Source organism: Balaenoptera acutorostrata, chromosome 5 (genome assembly GCF_949987535.1).
Source record: "Balaenoptera acutorostrata chromosome 5, mBalAcu1.1, whole genome shotgun sequence".
NCBI classification, from domain to species: Eukaryota; Metazoa; Chordata; class Mammalia; order Artiodactyla; family Balaenopteridae; genus Balaenoptera; species Balaenoptera acutorostrata.
Genome location: NC_080068.1, coordinates 42,325,162 through 42,345,872, shown reverse-complemented (window position 1 = coordinate 42,345,872; position 20,711 = coordinate 42,325,162). Strand labels below are relative to the sequence as shown.

The window sequence follows — 20,711 nt, the reverse complement described above, 5'->3', positions numbered from 1 at the left end:
TAGGCAACCACTGACTTGCTTTCTGTCTCTATAAATTTGCCTTTTCTGGACATTGCGTGTAAATAGAATCATACACTATGTAGTGTTCTGTGTCTGGCATAATATTTTTGCATGTATCAGTACTTTGTTCTTTTTTATTAATACTGTATTTTGCTGATCCATTTACCTGTTGATTATGTGGGTTATTTCCAATTTTTGGTTCTTATGAAAAATGCTGCTGTAAATATTTGTGGACATGTCGTGTGGGCATGTCTGCATTTCTGTCAGATTTCTAGGGTGGAATTCCTGGGTCGTATAGTAAGTTTATGTTTAACTTTTAAAGAAATGGCCAAACTGTCCAAAGTGGCTATACAATCTTACATTCCTACTGCAGTGTACAAGGTTCCAGTTTCCCTACATCCTCACCAAAACTCAGCTTTGTCTTTTTAAAGATAGCCTTTCTAGCTGGTGTGCAAGGTGGTTTTAGTTTGCATTTCCCCAATGGCTATTGGTGTTGAGCATCTTTTCATGTGCCATTTGTATACCTTCTTTGATAAAATGTCTGTTCCTATCTTTGCACATTTTTACATGTGATGTTTTTTCTTAAGTTGTAAGACATTGTTATATATCCTGAATATAAATCCCTTATCAGATATATGACTTACAAATATTTTCTCCAAGGCTGTGGCTTTTTTTTTTTTTTTTTTTTCCTTCATTCTTAAGACAATTTAGAGCAGTTTAAGGTTCATGGGGAAACTGGGGGGAAGGCACAGAGATTGCCCATATACCCTCTGCTCTGCCCCACCTTCCAGCCCTGCCTACCACATGCAGAGCCTCTCCCACTGTCAGTATCCCCAACCGGAATGGTACGTTTGTTACAACTGATAAACCTACAGTGACACATCAAAGTCACCCAAAGTGCGTAGTTCACATTATGGCTCATTCTTGGTGGTGTACATTCTTTGGATTTGGAGAAATGTATGACATGTACCCATCATTATGGTTCCATACAGAGGATTTTCACTGCCCTAAAAATCCTCTGTGCTTCCCCTATTCATTCCTCCTACACACCCCCAACCCCTGATCTTTTTACTGTCTCCATTGTTTTGCCTTTTCCAGAATGTCATATAGTTAGAATCATACAGTATGCAGCCTTTTCAGTTTGGCTTCTTTCACTTAGTAATATGCATTTAAGATTCTTCCATGTCTTTTCATGGCTTTACCTCATTTCTTTTTAGTGCTGAATGATATTCCATTGTCTGGATGTACCATAGTTATTTACCCATTCACCTACTGAAGGAATCTTGCTTGCTTCCAAGTTTTGGCAAAAATGAATAAAGCTGCTGTCAACATCAGTGTGCAGGTTTTTTGACGGACATACTTTTTCAACTCCTTTGGGTAAATACCAAGAATTGTGGTTGCTTGATCACATGGTAAGAATATGTTCAGTTTTGTCAGAAACCACCAAACTGTCTTCCAAAGTGGCTGTACCATTTTGTATTCTCACCAGCAATGAATGAGGGTTCCTATTGTTCCACACTCTTGTCAGCATTTGGTTCTGTCAGTGTTCTGGATTTTGGTCATTTTATAGATATGTAATGTTTTAACTTCCATTTCCCTGATGACATATGGTGTGGAGCATCTTTTCATATGCTTATTTGCTATCCGTATATCTTCTTTGGTGAGGTGTCTGTTAATGTCTTCGGCCCATTTTAAAATCAGGTTATTTTCTTACTGCTGAGTTTTAAGTGTTCATTGTATATTTTAGATAACAGTCCTTTACCACATTTGTCTTTTGCAAATATTTTCTACTAATCTGTGGCTTGTCTTCTCCTTCTCTTGACATTATCTTTTGCAGGACAAGTTTTTAATTTTAATGAAGTCTGCTTTACCAATTCTTTCATGGGTTGTGCCTTTGATGTTGTAACCATGATGTAACAACAACTTTAATGTTGTAAATCATTGCCATACCCAAGGTTATCTAGGTTTTCTATGTTAAATTCTAGTTTTATAGTTTTGCATTTTACATTTAGGTTTATAAACCATCTTGAGTTAATTTTTCTAAAAGGTGTAAGGTCTGTGACTAGATTCCTTTTTTTTGCATGTGAATGACTAGTTGTTCCAGTACCATTTGTTAAAAGACTTATCTTTGCTCCATTGTATAGGCTTTGTTCCTTTGTCAAAGATCAATTGACTGTATTTATGTGCTTCCATTTCTGGGCTCTGTATTCTGTTCCATCGATCTATTTCTCTCTTCTTTCACCAATACCACACTGTCTTGCTTATTGTAGCTTTATGGTAAGTCTTGAGGTCAGGTAGTGTCGGTCCTCCAAGTTGGTTTTCCTACAGTATTGGTCCTGGTATTCTAGGTCTTTTGCCTCTCCATATGAACTTTAGAATCAGTTCACTGATAGCCACAAAATAACTTGGGATTTTGATTGGGATTGCATTGAATCTACAGATCAAGTAGGGAAGAAGTGATATCTTGACAATATTGAGTTTTCCTATCCATGAACATGGAATATCTCTCTCCATTTATTTATTCTTTGATTTCACATACAGACACACCTCGTTTTATTGCACTTTATTGCACTTTGCAGATTTTGTTTTTTTTACAGATTGAGGTTTAGTGACAGCCCTGCATTGAGCAAGGGTTGGAGCTATTTTTCCAACAGCATTTGTTCACTTGGAGTCTCTGTGTCACAAATTGGTAATTCTCGTGATATTTTAAACTTTTTCATTATTATATTTGTTATAAATATAAAACTAATGGATGAGGAGTTGCTTCTTATGGGTGAGCAAAAGAAAGTGGTTCCTTGAGATAGAAGCTACTCCTGGTGAAGATGTGAAGATTGTTGAAATGACACAAAGGATTTAGAATGTTACATAAAGCAATTCATAAAGCAGTGGCAGGGTTTGGGAGGACTGACTCTAATTTTGAAAGAAGTTCTACTAAGGGTAAAGTGCTATCAAACAGCATTGCATGCTACAGAGAAATCGTTTATGAAAGGAAAAGTCAACTGATGGGGCAAAATTCATCGTTGTTTTAAGAAATTGCCTCAGCTACCCCAACCTCAGCAACCACCACCCTGATCAGTCAGCAGCATCAACACTGAGGCAAGATCCTCCAGCAGCAAAAAGATTGCAGCTCACTGAAGGCTCAGGTGATGGTTAGCATTTTTAGCAATAAACTATTTTTCTTTTGGCTGCACGGCATGCAGGATCTTAGTTCCCCAGACAGGGATCAAACCCGCACCCCCTGTGGTGGAAGTGCAGTCTTAACCACTGGACTGCCAGGGAAGTCCCTATACCTAAGTATTTTATTTTGGGGGTTGCTAATGTAAATGGAATTGTGTTTTTAATTTCAAATTTCACTTGTTCATTGCTGGTATATAGGAAAGTGATTGACTTTTTTATACCACCCTTATAATCTGCAAACTTCCTATAATTGCTTATTAGTTCTAGGAGTTTTTGGTCAATTTTTTGGGGGGTTTTCTACATACAATCCTGTCATCTGCCAACAAAAAGTTTTATGTCTTTCTTCCCTGCTGTATACTTATTTCTTTTTTGTGTCTTATTGCATTAGGTAGAACTTCCAGTATGATGTTGAGGAGTGGTGAAAGGAGACATCCTTGCTTTGTAGCTGATTTTAGTGATAAAGCTTTGAGCTTCTCACCATTGAGTACAATGTTAGCTGTAGGATTTTTAAAGACAGCCTTTATCAAGTTGAGGTGGTTCCCCTTCTATTCCTATTTCACTGAGAGTTTTTTTTTATCATGAATGAGTTGGATTTTGTCAAATGCTTTTTTATTTTTGCATATGATATGATCATGTGATTTTTCTTTTTCAGCTAAATGATGTGATGGATTACATTAATTGACTTTCAAATGGTGAACCAGCCTTGAACACTTGAAATAAATCTCACTTGGTTATGGTACATAATTCTTTTTATACATTGTTGGATTTGACTTGCTAATATTTTGTTGAGGATTTTGCACCTATGTTCATGAGAGATTGGTCTGTAGTTTTCTTTTCTTATAATGTCTTTGTCTGGTTTTGGTATTAGGGTAATGCTAGCCTCATAGAATGAGTTAGGAAGTATTCCCTCTGCTTCTGTCCTCTGAATAAGACTGTAGAGAATTGGTATAATTTCTCCCTGTTTGGTAGAATTCACCAGTGAACCCACCTGGGCCTGTTGTTTTCTGTTTTAGAAGGTTATTATTTCTTTGATAGATGTAGGCCTATTCAGACAATTTCTTCTTGTATGAGCTTTGGCAAATTGTGCCTTTCAAGGAATTGGTCCATTTCATCTATGTTATCAAATTTGTGGGCATAGAGTTGTTCACAGTGTTGCTTTATTATCCTTTTAATTTCACAGGATCTGCAGTGATGGCCTCTATTTCTTTTCTAATATCTGTAATTGGTGTCTTCTCTCCTTCTCCCTCTCTTTCTCCTTTTTTTCTTTTAAGGTAGACTGGCTAGAGGCTTATTGATTTTTATTGATATTTTCAAAGAACCAGATTTTGGTTGTTTCACTGATTTTTTGGTATTGATTTCCTATTTTCAATTTCATTAATTTCTGCTCTAATTCATATCATTTCTCTTCTTCTTCTGCTTACTTTGGATTTAATTTGCTCTTCTTTTCCTGGTTTCCTAAGGTGAAACCTTAGGTTATTGATTTTTTTTTTTTTTTTAAAGGATTTTCTTATTTATTTATTTATTTATTTATTTATGGCTGTGTTGGGTCTTCGGTTCGTGCGAGGGCTTTCTCCAGTTGCGGCAAGCGGGGGCCACTCTTCATCGCGGTGCGGGGACTGCTCTTCATCGCGGTGCGCGGGCCTTTCTCTATCGCGGCCCCTCCCGTCGCGGGGCACAGGCTCCAGACGCGCAGGCTCAGCAATTGTGGCTCACGGGCCCAGCTGCTCCGTGGCATGTGGGATCTTCCCAGACCAGGGCTCGAACCCGTGTCCCCTTCATTAGCAGGCAGATTCTCAACCACTGCGCCACCAGGGAAGCCCTAGGTTATTGATTTTTGATCTTTTGTCTTTTCTAATATATGCATTCAATGGTATAAATCTCCCTCTAAGCACTACTTTCACTTACAAATTTTGGTAAGTTGCATTTTCATTTAGCTCAAAATATTTTAAAATTTCTTTTGAGATTTCTTCTTTGGCTGATGTGTTATTTAGAAGTGTGGTGTTTAATCTCCATATATTTTGGGATTTCTAGTTTAATTCCTTTGTGGTCTGAGAGCAGACATTATATGATTTCATTCCTTTTAAATTAAGATGTATTTTATGGGGCTTCCCTGGTGGTGCAGTGGTTGAGAATCTGCCTGCCAATGCAGGGGACATGGGTTCGAGCCCTGGTCTGGGAGGATCCCACATGCCGCGGAGCAACTGGGCCTGTGAGCCACGATTACTGAGCCTGCGCGTCTGGAGCCTGTGCTCCGCAACAAGAGAGGCCACGATAGTGAGAGGCCCGTGCACCGCGATGAAGAGTGGCCCCCGCTTGCCGCAACTAGAGAAAGCCCTGGCACAGAAACGAAGACCCAACACAGCCAAAAATAAATAAATAAATAAATTAAAAAAAAAAAGATAACACAGGGTCTCAGTTAATTTGCAGGATTTCCCTTCTAATTGCTAGAGTGAAACAAAGAGGGAAAGACAAAAACTGCAAATGTGGGGAAGGTCTTAGTCTATGCCTCCTAACTGATTAAAATAACTGCTGAGGAGGAACAGACACACAAAGAATATGAAATTAAAATTTAATAATTGGGAAAATAATAAGTGGCTATGATGTTCGTGCATGAATATTCTATGTGCATACGTGCATGTGTGTGTGTGTGTGTGTGTGGGAAAAAAAAATGTATTTTATGGCCCAGAATGTGGTCTATTTTGGTGAATTGCATGGGAGCTTGAGAAGAATGTGTATTCTGCTGTTGTTGGGTGTATATGGGTGTCAATTTTATCCAGTTGATTGACGGTGCTGTTGAGTTCAACTATGTCTGTACTGAATTTCTGTCTGCTGCATCTGTCCATTTCTGATAGTGAGGTGTTGAGGTCTCCAACTATGATAGTGTATCCATCTGTTTCTCCTTGAAGTTCTATCTCATCATTCCCAGGGTGCTAGTGCAGGCTGTTGCTGTCGGCTACTTTCTTAACAGATACCTTCTTGAGAGTATATTCAAAAGTGGCCTGTCTCTAAATCAAAGAAACATTTTAAAGAGGGCTTGTAGGTGACAGAGAAGGGAGTGAGGGTTGGTTGGTGCTGTTCCCTGAGAATAAAAACCAGTTGGACGCATTGCTGGCGTGAATGTAAAACAGTTTGACAGTTCCTCAACATGCTGAAGATTTACCATATGATCCAGCAATTCCAGTCTTCGGTATATACCCAAGAGAAATGAGAATGCCCATCCACACAAAAACCTGTACATGAACGTTTACAACAGCATTACCTACAATAGTAAGAAAGTAGAAGCAAACTAAATGTCCATCAAGTGGGAAATGGATAAATAAAATGTGGTATATCCATACAATGGACTAAAGTACTTGGCAATACAAAGGAAGGAAGTTCTGATACATGCTACAATATGAATGAATCTCCAAAATACTATGTTCACTGAAATGAGATAGTTCCCAAAGAACACATATTACACAATTCCATTATACAAAACGTCCAGAATAGGCAAATCTATAGACAGAGGGTAGATTAGTGGCTGCCAGGGGGTGGGGACAGGGAGGAGAATGGGGTGTGACGGCTAATGGTGTGAGCTTTCTTTTGGTGTGATGAAAATGTTCTAAAATTAGACGATGGTGATAGTTGCACAATTCTAAACATACTAAACCCATTAAGTTGCATACTTTGATGAATTGTACAGTATGTTAATTATATCTCAATCAAGTTGTTTAAAAATCTGACTAGGGAATCTGTAATGGTAGGATCTACAGAGGAAGGTGTTCCGGGTCTGGGGAGGGGTGGGAAAGGGCTGCCAGTTGACTCCGCCACTGGGGACCCCACAGCTTGTTCAGGCTCCCATCCTTGCTATCTGATGGGCAGCGCTGAGGCGTGGGTGGCTCAATACTGCAGGGTGGTCAGGGAAGGCTTCCCGTAGAAGGTGACCATTGAGACATGACTGAAACGGGTGAGGGGGGGAAGCAGAGCACAGCTGGGTTAGGAGCCACAGGGCAGAGGTGACGGTCGGGGGCGGGGTGCGGGCGCAGGCATGGCAAGTATTTGAGCAGAGTGAAAGAGGGGAGGAGGGGAGGAACCCTGCAGGGTTTTAAGCAGGGACTGACAGGATTGGGTATCTTAGTCGGCTTGCCTGGCTGCTGAGCTGAGAATGGACCATGGCGGCAAAGGCAGAGGTAGAAAACTATTCACTTTGCTGTACAGCAGAAACTAACACAACATTGTCAATCAACTATACTCCAATAAAGACTAATTAAAAAAAAAAGCCCACAGCCAGCCCCCAAACTAAGGATGAATTCCCTCACACTGTATGTCAGCAAATGCAAAGCCTGGGTTGGAGTACCCACGTTTAAAAGGAGGAAGATGCAAATTAATGCTACGACACCAACACAAACAAAAACAGGCAGGTGAGAAGGCAGGAAAGTATTCACACATGACCAAGAACCCAGTCTGGGGGGGAAACAACCCTGAAAGAAGAGAATTTTCTGGGAAGCCTTTGTATTATGTAACTTAGTGAAAACATATATGAATTCAATAAAGGATCAAAGATGAGATGATAGAAAAATACAATGATATGAAAATGAAGATCACAGAGCTAAGAAAACCAGTTGTGATGACAGTGTCCTTCTTACTGAATTAGACACGGTGAGAAATGGAATAGACTTGCTGAAAATTCAGTTACAGATACTATACCTACATGGAGGCAAGCCCCTGGTTTATAGGCTAGAAAGTTCTTGAAGAGGGTAGTTATGTCATTTTTATATCATCCTCAAGGATCAGTGTAATATGTATCATCACAGACATGGAAATTGCTACCTTAGGAGAAGGGAAAATAAATCTACGTGGGTGGATCCAAACTTGAGCCACAAGCATACTCGATAACATTGCTGGAATAGGTCTGTGTTCCTTCCTCTCTGCAGAATCAGCCCGCAGGGCCAGACTGTAATGACCCTTAAGTTTACAGCCAGGCTCCTTAGGTTGACCTTTGCTCCCTGGTTTATTTCTGTCTAAATCAGTTTGCAAAGGAGTGGTTGGCTTTTACGAACAGAAAGTGTTTTTAGGGTATAACTTATGTTTGAAACGGACAGCAGTGCTTGAGAGCAAGATCAAGAAGGATTTGTTTTCCTTTAAGGGTCCTCTACTCTGGAATGCAGCTTGCAACTTCCCTTTGTCTTTGTTCAGCAGGAAGTGTAATACTGTAGTTGAAGGCCAAGGTTGAAGTTCCAACCCTTTATCTTCATGATAAAGCAGGGCAGGATGGTAGGGAAATGATATCCTAAGTACATTTTCATTGTAGTCCCCACTCCTACAAAAAAAAAAAAAAAAAAAAAAGGAAAATGGGACCTGGAAGCTGTTTGTAAAGATCCTTGGCCTGAGAGTCGGAAGTTTAGGGGTAGAGCAGGGAGTTAAACTTAACAAGCAACAGGGCTTTGGGAATGTCAAACATTTCTCTGAGTCCCTTTCCTCTTGTGCTAAATGAGGGTTTGGGTGGCATGATTTCCGAGGGCTCTTTCCAGGCTAACGTTCTGCCTGCTGTGTATCTGACTGAAGATGAACTCCCCATCAGTGGCTTTAAATATTTAGGCTTTAGGAAATGTTTTAGTGCACCATTTCTTTTATGTTCATATTTCTAAATTAATGCTACAATACATTGAGAACATCTGGTCAAGCACTACATGTCCTACATATATTACCTGATTTAGTCTTTGTAACAATTCTGGGGGCAGGTACCATAATACAAAATTTACTTATGAGGAAGCTCAGATGTGAAGTGGCCTAATATCACACAGTAAGTGGAAGAACGAGAACTTAAACCCCAGACTGACTCTTGGTCATCAGTCTCCTGATCAGTGCACCATATTAGGTAGAACAGTATCCAGTATCAAAGGATTACAGGTTTTTTTTTTACAGTATCAAAAATTTGGAGTCTTGACTAGACGAATGTTACTATAAAAAGACCTTCTTAGAAACTCCAGCACTTCAGAGATGCACTCTTGGTCCCTGTGTGCTTTGGGCTGGGGAGGCAGTATTCCAGCAGATGGCCATGGCCCCAGTGGCGAGGCAGGACCTGGTCTTGCACTTGGCGGGTTTCAACAGGAGCCCCGCTGAAAGCCCTGGGTCTGTGACTAGGAACACTGTTCCCAGATGAGATTCAGACCTGCTGCTTTACAATTTAGGGAGCATCTCACTATCTTCTCCTTGGACCAGTGCTTCTCAAAGTCTGGGAGTCCCAGACCCCTGGGAGTCCTGAAGACCCTTTCATGGGGTCTACAAGCTGAAGACTATTTTCATAATAATACTGAAATGTTGTTTGCCTTTTTCACTGCATTGATATTTGTATAGAACTCAGGTGCAACAGCAACGGTGAGTAAAACTGCTGGAATCCAAGCATGAAATCAGGCAGTGGCACCAAACTACTACTATTCATTATCAAGCACTCCCAGTAGAAAGGAGGCTCTGTTTCGCTTAAGAATGTCCTTGGAGAAGCAGTAAAATTACTACTTTTATTGAACCTTGAACCTTAAGTTATGTGACACAAAATGAGAGGTACCCACAAGGCATCCGCATCCTGAAGTACAATGTTTGTCTCGAAGAAAAGCACTCGTGCAACTGAGTTGCGGCTGGCCTGCTGCTCTTCTCACGGAACATCTTTTCGCCCTGAAAGAACAGCTGACAAACCACGGTTCTTTGACAGAAATATTCCTGAAATTAACAGAGTGAGCCTATTGCTTCAAAGAAAACAGCAAACAGTGACTGGTGCCGATGAAAAAATGTCAGGTTTTAAGCAAAAATTCTGATTTTGAAAAACTTGTGATATCCACCACTGTTTGAATTAGAATTTTCTGAGACTGCTGGAGATATTTTGATATTATGTATGATGTGATTTTTTTGATGTATTACAGAATAAAACGTCTTGGAAGATCTACACACACTGTAGTAGTAGTAATGATGTAGTGCTAAATGGCCAATGGGTGCTATAAAATTACATATTGGTAATAGATTCAACGTACAAGATAGACTAATGGAGTTTAAAGTAATAGAGTATAAAAAGTTCACTGATGGGGCTTCCCTGGTGGCGCAGTGGTTGAGAATCTGCCTGCTAATGCAGGGGACACGGGTTCGAGCCCTGGTCTGGGAAGATCCCACATGCCACGGAGCAGCTGGGCCCATGAGCCACAACTACTGAGCCTGCGCGTCTGGAGCCTGTGCCCCGCAGCGGGAGGGGCCGCGATAGTGAAAGGCCCGCGCACCGCGATGAAGAGCGGTCCCTGCACCGCGATGAAGAGTGGCCCCCACTTGCCGTAACCGGAGAAAGCCCTCGCGCGAACCGAAGACCCAACACAGCCAAAAATAAATAAATAAATAAAAATAAAAGTAGCTATAAAATAAAAAAAAAAAAAAAAAAAAAAGAAAAAAAAGAAAAAAAAAAAATCAAAGGCCTCCAATTTAAAAAAAAAAAAAAAAAAAAAAAAGTTCACTGATGTAGTTTCAAATGCCACATAGCAATCAATCTTTAAGAAACTGAAAGCTATTCAGAAACAATGACCTGCATAAGGTATTAAAATATCCTTCTCCCCGCCCCCTTTTAACCACATACCTGTGTGAGACTGGATTTTCCTCATATGCTTCAACCAAAACGAAGAATCACAAGAGGCTGAATGTAGGAGCATATATGAGAATCCACCTGTGTTCAATTAAGCCAGACATAAAGGAGATTTGCAAAATCGTAAAACCATTCCACTCTCTTCCCTAATATTTTTTGTTTGGAAAAGTTTTTTTTTTCATATAAACATGTAATCCATGTTATTACATAATAGTTTCATCATTGCTACTTCTAAATAAATTAATATATTTTTAAAATCTCAGTTTTGATCTCTAATACAGTGACTACTAATAGATGCAGCCCCTATAAACAAAAGTGGGTGGAGTCCTCAAGTTTTTAAGGATCAAAAGGTCTTCAGACCAGAAAGTTGAGAAAACATTACTTTAGCCTCATACCATTCTCAGGGTCAGTGTTGACACAGGAAACCTGGTGCACCAAGAGGGATTACATGAGGGGCTTCGGAAGTCCACACGCTGGGGAGAGCTGCAGGATCCACCTCTGAATTCCTGTGCCAGGGCTCTCCCGACACCATGCCAGCTCTTGAGTGTGGTAGCTTGGTTTGGTGCCATTTCTAGCAAAAGTCAATAGGAATAATAAATAAATAAAAAGGAGCTTTGCAATGGGTGGGAGAAAATGAGAATATTGATAAGGCGAAAAAGACTAAGCTAGTGCTAAGCCAATTCCATTGGACTGCTTCTTCAACACTCCAAATGGGCCAAAATGAGGGGTGAAGAGGAAATTTTATTAAAGATGAGAAGCAAATGGCAGAAAAGGGACTCACGGAAGATCATTTGCACATTTAAACCCTGAAAAGAATTTTTGCAAGCCCGTATTTGATAGCAACTCTTCTTGAGGTCATTAGAATTATGAGTAGTACTGCATTAAAACAATGAGAACTGCCCTAGGTTTTCTCTCTTACCACTGACTTCTTATTATTGAAGAAATATCTATTGTCGTAGTTGTTAACATTCCCTATCTTCTGCCTCTGAAGTGGAGTTGCACTGGAGTGGAATTTGTAATAAGCACAATATCCTCAAATGTGGAACTCTGCTGATCATACTTAAAATGAACTGGGAATTTTGTTAGTATCTTTAGAAAGAAGAAAAGTCACTAAAGCACCCTAAATAGACTTAAAAAGTGTTTTCTACATTCTCCTGTTCTGGGAAGTCAGTTTTCAAACCAAATAAGCGAGTAACTATAAAAACGGATGTAAGTTGCTAACACTCTCAAAGACTGAAATGGCAAGTTATCTAGCTAATGACAGTGGGTGCTGTGCTTCCAGAAAGGGGGGCAGGACACCAGAGTATTCCTGACGTGAATATGGCAGGGGCAGGAGATAACAGATAGATGTATAATTTATTACTGCTTACTTTCCACAATATGATGGGTAGAGAATAGGCTCAGGGAAAAGGAGCCCAAACCATGCGATGTAGTCCTTTTCCACAGGTCCATTCAAGTCTGAGGGTCGTGTCTCCCAGAAGCCACTTGCCTCTCCCTGCGGCTGGGCACACAGTCAGCCCCAGGAGTCCAGCACAACTGGGAAGCTCAGGATGCAGAAAGCCTGGTTTTTAAAGATGGATCGCACTAGAACTGGAACCAGACCCTAGCAGCCAACACCTCTGCAAGCAGAGACTTTAAGCAGGCACTTCTGAAAGATATATTCACAACTAGAAAAGATCTACACAAAGTTTTATTAGACCTCAGTTTAGTTTTGTTTTTCCTCCCCTGAAGAGCTGGCTTAAAAACTTTCTTTTTTCTTTTCTTTTTTTTTGAGGGGGGGTGATGAGAAGGGGTGGTGGTAGATAGTAGGTATTTATTTGAAACGAAAAAAAAAAGTATCTGGACTATTGCATTTAATCATGTATTGTAATTGTGTTACTCTACCTTTTTGCATCAGAGACAGATATACAATGAACATTCAGTTATCACAGATTGCACACTAGATAGTAATTCTTCAGGCCTTTTACATAACCACCAAAGAACAGATATTGGATTCTGCAATATAGTACAAAAGTCCACAATCAATCCAGTCTTAGCCAGTATCTTCAATTTACTTCTGTTGCTGTACAAATAATTGGCCATTACTAGGGCTTACAAGTTAATAACAGGACAAAAAATATACATTGCACTGACACAAAAAGTCAGCTGTGTTAATAGTCATGCAACAAGTAACCAAACTTGCTGAAATTAAAAATACTTTCTAAAAACAGTTTTAATGGCATAAATATTTTATACACAGTTCATTTACCAAAACAAAATGTATTTAAATGATACAAAGGAAAAATAAGTTTCTACCAACTTTATACATAAGAAAGTGCAAAATAACTTATCTAGAGTGTTTTGCTATTATTCAGACGGATGGCTGCTAGGGGCAGCTATTCTTCTCTTCAAAAGCATGACATTACAGTTGCACACTACACACGAATGTTAGAAGACATGGATGGATGGATGGATGGATGGATGGATGGATGGATGGATGGGTGGGTGGGTGGACAAACTACTACGAAGAGCAGGCAGAAGCCCTGTGAGGTACTCTCAGAGAAAGAATACGGACCACGCAAAGGTGGATGTACATGCTGAGAATATATGTTGGTAAACAGATTTACATGGAACACAGAAGGACATCCAGAGGAACGATTAGTTTACGTAAGTGAGTGTACTTGTATGTGTGAGTGATTTGTGATTTCTACATTAAAAGCAAAAAGAAAAGAAACCCACTGAACGAAACAGTTGCCCACAGCACCAGCTGCCAGAGGAAATACTATCATGAGGGTTTTGGTTTCCACCTTCTAGTTATGGAAGTTGTGTCGGAAAGTTTCAAAGTGTTCATCCCATATAACTTCATATTACATAGAGGAATAACCTTTAAGTAACTACATACAGACATTCATATATTCAAGTCTTTAAAGAACATCTCTGCCATTGGGTTTGGGGTAAACATGGTTTGTGGACACAAGGAGGACGCCTCTTTTAAAAAGTGTAGAATAACACTGCTACAACTTCATCTCTAGGGCCGGACAGGGGCAAAGCCCATGATTATGTGAGAGCACAAGTCCTGCAACTGTTGAACATCCAGCATTATTTATTAGAATTGAAGTAAGAAGGTGCGGGGGGAAGAGGAAGGTGGGGAGGAGTGAGACACAGAAAGGAAAACAGAACACAACTTTTCTTCAAGTTAAAGTATTAATGCCAATAATCCTTTTATTAACAAGTATATTTGAACTTTTAGAAATGGAAGTGTTTTAATCAATTTTGATATGTAATCATAAATAGACTGTAGGCTCAAACCTAGGTAAATAAAGGTTTAAATTTAGTAAGCATAAGGCACTAAAGCAGCCTTTATATTTTCTCTTGGAGACCTAGTTATCAGGAAGAACAAATTTGTTCTTAAGCTGGTTTCAGCCCATTAGGTACAAGATTACTATTGTACCAATGCCTATTTTTGAATGCATGTGCATATATGTGCATTTTAGTGCATAAGTGTGCCTGTCACCAGGGCCTAAAGATGAAAAATCGGGAAAGCCAAAGCCGCTGTCCTTCGTATGATAACTCCATGAGGTGTGAAGGCCTCTCCTTCCTTTCTTGGGCCATAAATGCTTCTACATTTTTCAAATCACAGGGCTTTTAGAATTGTTCATAATATTATCACTAAATATCTGAAAATGTTAAAATCTAGATTAATTGTTTCATTTGTTTTATATATATATTTATATATGTACATAACACACATTTAAAAAAATCCCACCACCAAAGCCTTTTTTCTGTAAACTAAACTTATCTCTTAGCCCCCACCAGCTTTAGTCTCCCTGGATTTGTGTGTTCTGTATCCAACTAGTAGAACAAATTAAATAACTAAATATTAAAATACTGTAATTATATTCATAGCAAAAACAAAAAAATAGACATTGATACAGTATAAATCTCACGGTTTTCAGGTAGATGGCATTAAATGGTAAAGGTTAAGTATAAGCAGTTCTGACATGATCCAGTTTTACAACAAGGTTTATATGTTAATTCTGTACACTTTTTTCTTTTTTTAACCCTTTTTTGAAAATAAGCTATAGTAGAACATTAGTGTCACCAAAGACACATACTTCTTATGTTCTATGCAGGAGAAGCTAACATGGGTTACATGCAAATATGTTTCCATTAGCTGAGGCAGGGCTGTTTCCTGCACTGCGTCGATTGCCCGACCACCGCTATGCAGTGCTAAGAGGGGATGCTGTGACCAAAGGGCAGTCCAAAGAGAAGCTTACAAGGGGCCTTATGACATTAGAACAACACTGAGGTGGTGCGTAGCCATGTGTGAGATGTAGCAACGTATGACATGCCCAAAGATTTCCAGGGTATCTCATGACCAGACTCTTATTCTCCCACACTGTTTCCTAAAGAAGGTCCACATGACACTGTTTTGGTTACTAGCTTAGGTTAAGTGGAGATACTGCGGGCAACTTGAAAGAAATGACATCAGGCACATGGGCTGGGTTTGAAAGGGGGGGGGAAAGACCACAGATAACGTCTTTGAGGATTAAAAAATAAAACATATTTATAATTAATTGGTGAGCGATGTCAGACAAACCATAAGTATTTCATTGAGTTAGTGGTTTAGTTTGAAGTCTCATGTTACAGGCAGTTAAGTCCTTATTTAGAAAAAAGGCCTTTGTACCTATTTACAATATACACAGTTACTTGCAAAGAAGTCAGATTTACAACTATTTTCTAAAAGCCTTTTTTTTTTTTTTTTGTAGTCGTTGGTTTTTCCAAATAAGGATGAGGAACTCTACAAAAATGAGACGCAAGAAAAGGACAGTTAATACGTGAGGATTTTCTCTTGGAGACAGCTATTGTTAAGGGAGAATCGGATATTGAAATGTTGCTCCTAGGAACCACCTTGTATTCTTCTTGTGCTGTTCACCTGAATAGTGTCTGCCCCATGACTGTACTCTACACCCGTTTATTCAATGTTCCCTTTGAATCCCACACTTCAAACACGCGGTATGAAGAGATGTGTAAACGGAGACTGTTTTGATGCCTTCCGAGCTGCGAGTTGTGACAGGGGAATAGGGAAGGGGGTCTACAGACCGTGGTCTCCAATCGGCTTGTTGAATCTTCAACAATTTCGAGGCCCATCTTCTGAACCCCTCTCATGCTGTAAATTGTAATAACAGTTCTGACAAACACGTACCGGGGATGAGATTTTCAAGCGTTTGATTTCTGACTGAAATCGGCTGCACCTAAAGGAAAGGCAAAATGAGGTAGTTATGGGTCTTCTCCATGTTTGATCACTGGGCTCAGAAACATGAATTTAAAATCTGAATGGACAGCTTGTGGCATAACGCCCAAGACCATACAGGGCCAGAAGAATGCCCAAAGCCATACTGGTTTGGGTCATGTGGTTTGACCAAGGACCAAAATTAGTGCTGTATTACTTGTGTCATTCTAAGAAAAAAAGTAACATTAAACCAAGGCAAGCCATTTATTTGACTGCAGAGAATTAAAAAAAAAAAAAAAAAGATTTTCCTACAGGATGAAGCCAAGGAAGTGAACATCTATGAGGCTACTCTTCCTGTGCAAGATGGAAATGCATTCTTCCTCGTGCCCTATAAACTTGGGCGGTATGCCAATGTCTTTATTTGGAGGCTGACTTTTTTCTCTTGGCAAGAGAGGACTTAACCACCCATTTTAAAAGACACTTTGGTCACTATCAAGTTCCTTTGGGCTTTTAAATACTTTGGTTCACTCCTCAGTCATTTCTTAAACAGGTAGTTTGGCTTTTCTGTCTGGTCCAAATTTTCTCATTTTCTGTTTATCTTGACAGAATTCCCTGAAGTGGACTATACTTAGCGAAGTCAGAGTCCTTCATAGAAAGCATTCCTATTCCCGGCCTAAGGCAGGGTATGACCTTGGGTGTGGCACTTCATCACTTTGACCTTGGCTCTTCACAAGACTGAAACAGAGTTTTATTTCTTCCATTAGACCAGTATAAGTACCCAGAGAATACGTGAAGTGCCACCAGCCGAGGGGGTTTAAAGAACTGGACTTTGAGGAGACCCTCAGGAATGAAGGCTGGCAAGCTCCCTCAGCAACAGAAGGGCACAAAGATCACGGTAGAGCCGCGCCCTCCTGGACAGCATTCCTTCTGTGCCTGCTCTGTCATAATCAATCACTTGTTTGGTTTGTTTTTCAAATAAAGCCTCCCTCCCACATTTGAGAGCAATAGATAATTTAAAGAATTACCTACATTTAAACAGTACTTTAAGAATTAAACTCTACAAAGAACAGATGTGTGCTAGCATATAAATGGAGGTGCTGACTATCAGAAATTATTAGATTGGGGATTTCCCTGGTGGCACAGTGGTTAAGACTGTGCTCCCAAAGCAGGGGGCCCCGGTTCAGTCCCTGGTCAGGGAACTAGATCCCATATGCATGCCACAACTAAGGAGCCGGTGAGCTGCAACTAAGGAGCCCATGTGCTGCAACTAAGGAGCCTACCTGCCACAATTAAGACCCGGTGCAATCAAATAACTAACTAACTAAATAAACATTAAAAAAAAAAAAGAAATTATCAGATCACTAGGCTTTACAGAGTGGGTGTCTCAAAGCACAGAACCACAAGACAGAATCCTCTGCCAGCCTCATAGAAATTCCTGTAAGAAACGGCTGGCAGCAACATTCTGCTGCTTCATCTTGAATAAGACTTCCCAGGAGAAAAGGAAGACATTAGTCTGAAAAAAATTGATAATTATAATAACACTTCTTACTGAACACCTATATTACCAGACTTTGCACCTGGTGCTTTACAAAACTCATACACGATTTCATTTAATTCTCTCAACACCTCTATTGAGCAGGTGTAATTATTCACATCTTACAGATGAAGAAACTGAAGCTCAGAGGGGTTAGTAACGTGCCTGAGATGGCACAATGGACAGCAGCCCAGGGAGCAGTTGTCAGTGTAAACCCAAGGCCACCCCCTTTCCAATAAGCCAATGCCCCTCAATAACTAACTCAGAAGCAATGATACAATTTGCGTTTTCTGTGAAAGCATCCCTCTAGTAAGGCAATATAAGCATTAGAGGGTACTGCCCATGGGATCTTTTCTGTTGTCTGCCATGGAAAGGACTGTACATGCATATGTGGGACCCCAGGGTATAAAAGACATGGCATCCAAATCAATGGTGATGGGACAGCTGAGTCTTCATACTGGGGAAATATAAGTGATCCCCACCCCATGTCATACTCTCAAATAAATTCCAAATGGATTTGGACCTAAAGACCTCAACATGAAAAACAAAACTTTGAGGACTTCCCAGGTGGCACAGTGGTTAAGAATCCACCTGCCAATGCAGGGGACACGGGTTTGAGCCCTGGTCCGGGAAGATCCCACACGCTGCAGGGCAACTAAGCCAGTGTGCCACAACTACTGAGCCTGCGCTCTAGAGCCCGCGAGCCACAACTACTGAGCAGCCCGTGTGCCACAACTACTGAAGCCCGCGTGCCAAGAGCAGGTGCTCTGCGACAAAAGAAGCCACCGCAATTTGAAGCCGGCGAACTGCAACAAAGAGTAGCCCCCGCTCGCCACAACTACAGAAAGCCCGTGCACAGCAATGAAGACCCAATGTAGCCAAGAATAAATTTAAAAAATAATAATAAAAATAAAAAAATAAATACCAGGTGCTTTGCATATATTAGCAAAAAAAAAAAAAAAAAGAAAAACAAAACTTTGAAACTTTTAAAAGAAAATAAATAAGGCTATCTTTATGACCACAGGATAGGGAAAGATTTTTTAAGACCAAAAAACAGCAGAAGTCATAAAAAGCAATACATACTACTACATCAAAATTAAAAACTTGTGTGACAGAAAAAACATACATAAAGTTAAAACACAAGCCACAGACTGGCAGAAGATATCTGCAAGGCATATGAAAGACAAAGGATTAGAGCCCAGAATACATAAAACAACTCCTCAAGTAGGGGGAAAAAAATCAAAGAGCAAACGCAACAGGAAAATGGGCCAAGTTACCCAAGAGGAAACTCAAACTGGCAATAAGCATATGAAAAGATGTTCAACCTCAGAGGCACTGCAAGTTAAAACAACAAAGTACTACTGGCTATCAGATTGGCAAAAGTGGAAAAGTTTGGCAATACCAGGTGTGAATAAGAACTGGGAGAACTTGCATATACTGCTGGCGGTGGAGTAAACTAGCACGACTGTTCTGGAGAGTATTTTGAATATCTAGTTAAGCTCACGAGTATGTCTACCATCTTCAAGTCCATTCTGAGGTTATCTCCTCTAGAGAAATTCTAGCTTGTGTATTAAGAGAGCATTTATACGGGTGTGCATTGCAGCACTGTTTGAGTACTGATAAAATGAAAGAAAATCCCTTAACAGTCCATCAAAAGGGAAGGAGATAAATACTGATATATTCATACAAAAAAAAAAAATGACAGCAGTTAAGATGAAATTATTAGAATAACAGTTACTTATGTGAATGAATTTCAAAAACAATGTTGAGTAAAAAGAAAAATAAGTTACGGAGGGGTACAGACAGTATGCTGTATTTATGTAAAACTGAAAACACAAGAAACAGTAATATAGTGTTATCTATGAACACAACGTATGCACTCAAAGTAAAAACACATGGAGAAGAGGGTGTGATGGGTGAGGGTGAAGAGAGGACTTAAAATGAATCTGTACTGTTTTATATGCAAATGTGATCAAATGTTAGCACCTTCCCAGCCTGAGTCACGGGTGGCCATGTGTTTGTGATGATTACCTCTGTATTTTCCAATGTGACAAATATTTCACAATGGCAATAAAAAAGAACAAGGAGGACGTGAAGGCTGGTTTAGACAGACACAGCGCACTGGAGCGGGGAGCCCGCGGCAATTCAGGACCTAAGTGCCGGGCATAACGCACATCCTCAGAGCTTAACCCACAGACACTCAGGAAGCTTGTATCTCGTCTTACTTCTGGCAGAAGAGCTGACCGCAGTTCCTGCAATGGTGCCGTCTTTCCGTGAGAGAAAACCGCACGGAGCAGCCCGAACAGCTGTCCCCTCCTTCGTCCTTCACCCAGTGGTCAGCGGCAGAGCGGCCCGGCTGGTCACTCACAGACCAGCTGAAAACCCGGCCTCGACTATCGCCCACGAGGATCCTACTGTGGTCCCTGCAGGAGACACGACGCAGAGTCACTGCATGGAAGGCCTCGGCCCCGGCACCGCCATGCGGCCCGAGAGCTTCCGGTGACGCCGGTTCCCAGGGGCGTGTGCGCTGGGGAGGGGGTCGTGCGTGCAAAGGGACAAAAATGGGACTGAGCCGGAATGTACGCTTCCGTTTCAGCTCCCTTGGAATCGAACCGTGCCGTACCTTTGAAGAACACAGAAGGTAAAGTTTTCGTTTTTGTTTTACTTTTTTCTGAAGGCAAAGCTTTTTGGTTTTTGAAATTCGGAAGTGAAATCCACACACCGGCAGGTTTCTTCTTCTGATTCGTCTGTTGGAGCCACACATGGTGATGCAGACGAAACCTGTGCTCCCAGAGACTGCCTGAGTGCGCGCGCCCAGGCTGAGCCGACGGCCCCGTGGGGAAGAGTGGCCGGAAGAGCCTGGACACTTACTTGGAGACGCCCAGGGCAGTGATCTCGGCCGGGTGCGCGTTGTCCTTCCGGTCGAAGGCCGTGTGCATCGTCAGCTTACTCCTGAACACCAGCTGCCGTTCCCACCGGTACCCTGGGGTGGAAAAGTGCGACGTGTGACTGACGAAGTGAGGGGAGCCAGCGTTTGGTAGGTGCACCCTAACCCGCTGCCCTCACACGTCAGGGTGCTGCAACACGCAGCTCCGGCAGCCTCTCTGTTCTCGGCAGCTGCTGCCTCAGTTAGAGGCACAGCAGTCTGGCTTGACACTGACCATGGACGAGGTCAGGCCTTCACAAAGACA

At 40.9% G+C, this 20,711-nt stretch overlaps 1 protein-coding gene across 8 annotated transcripts in view; it reads right to left on the bottom strand.

Moving 5' to 3' along the window:
- Nucleotides 1–12,327: 12,327 nt before the first annotated feature.
- WDFY3 (WD repeat and FYVE domain containing 3) overlaps nucleotides 12,328–20,711 on the bottom strand; it is a 285,270-nt gene continuing 276,886 nt past the window's right edge. For 7 of the 8 annotated variants that reach the window (XM_057547039.1, XM_057547040.1, XM_057547041.1 and 4 more), the window contains 3 exons: nucleotides 20,392–20,503; nucleotides 19,746–19,943; nucleotides 12,329–16,008 (listed from right to left, as the gene is read on the bottom strand). In XM_057547039.1, the coding sequence (XP_057403022.1) occupies nucleotides 15,885–16,008; nucleotides 19,746–19,943; nucleotides 20,392–20,503 (434 nt within the window). In that variant the 3' untranslated portion in view covers nucleotides 12,329–15,884. Of the gene's footprint in view, nucleotides 16,009–19,745; nucleotides 19,944–20,391; nucleotides 20,504–20,711 lie in introns of all 8 variants that reach the window. The other variant, XM_057547043.1, reaches the window with a different exon arrangement.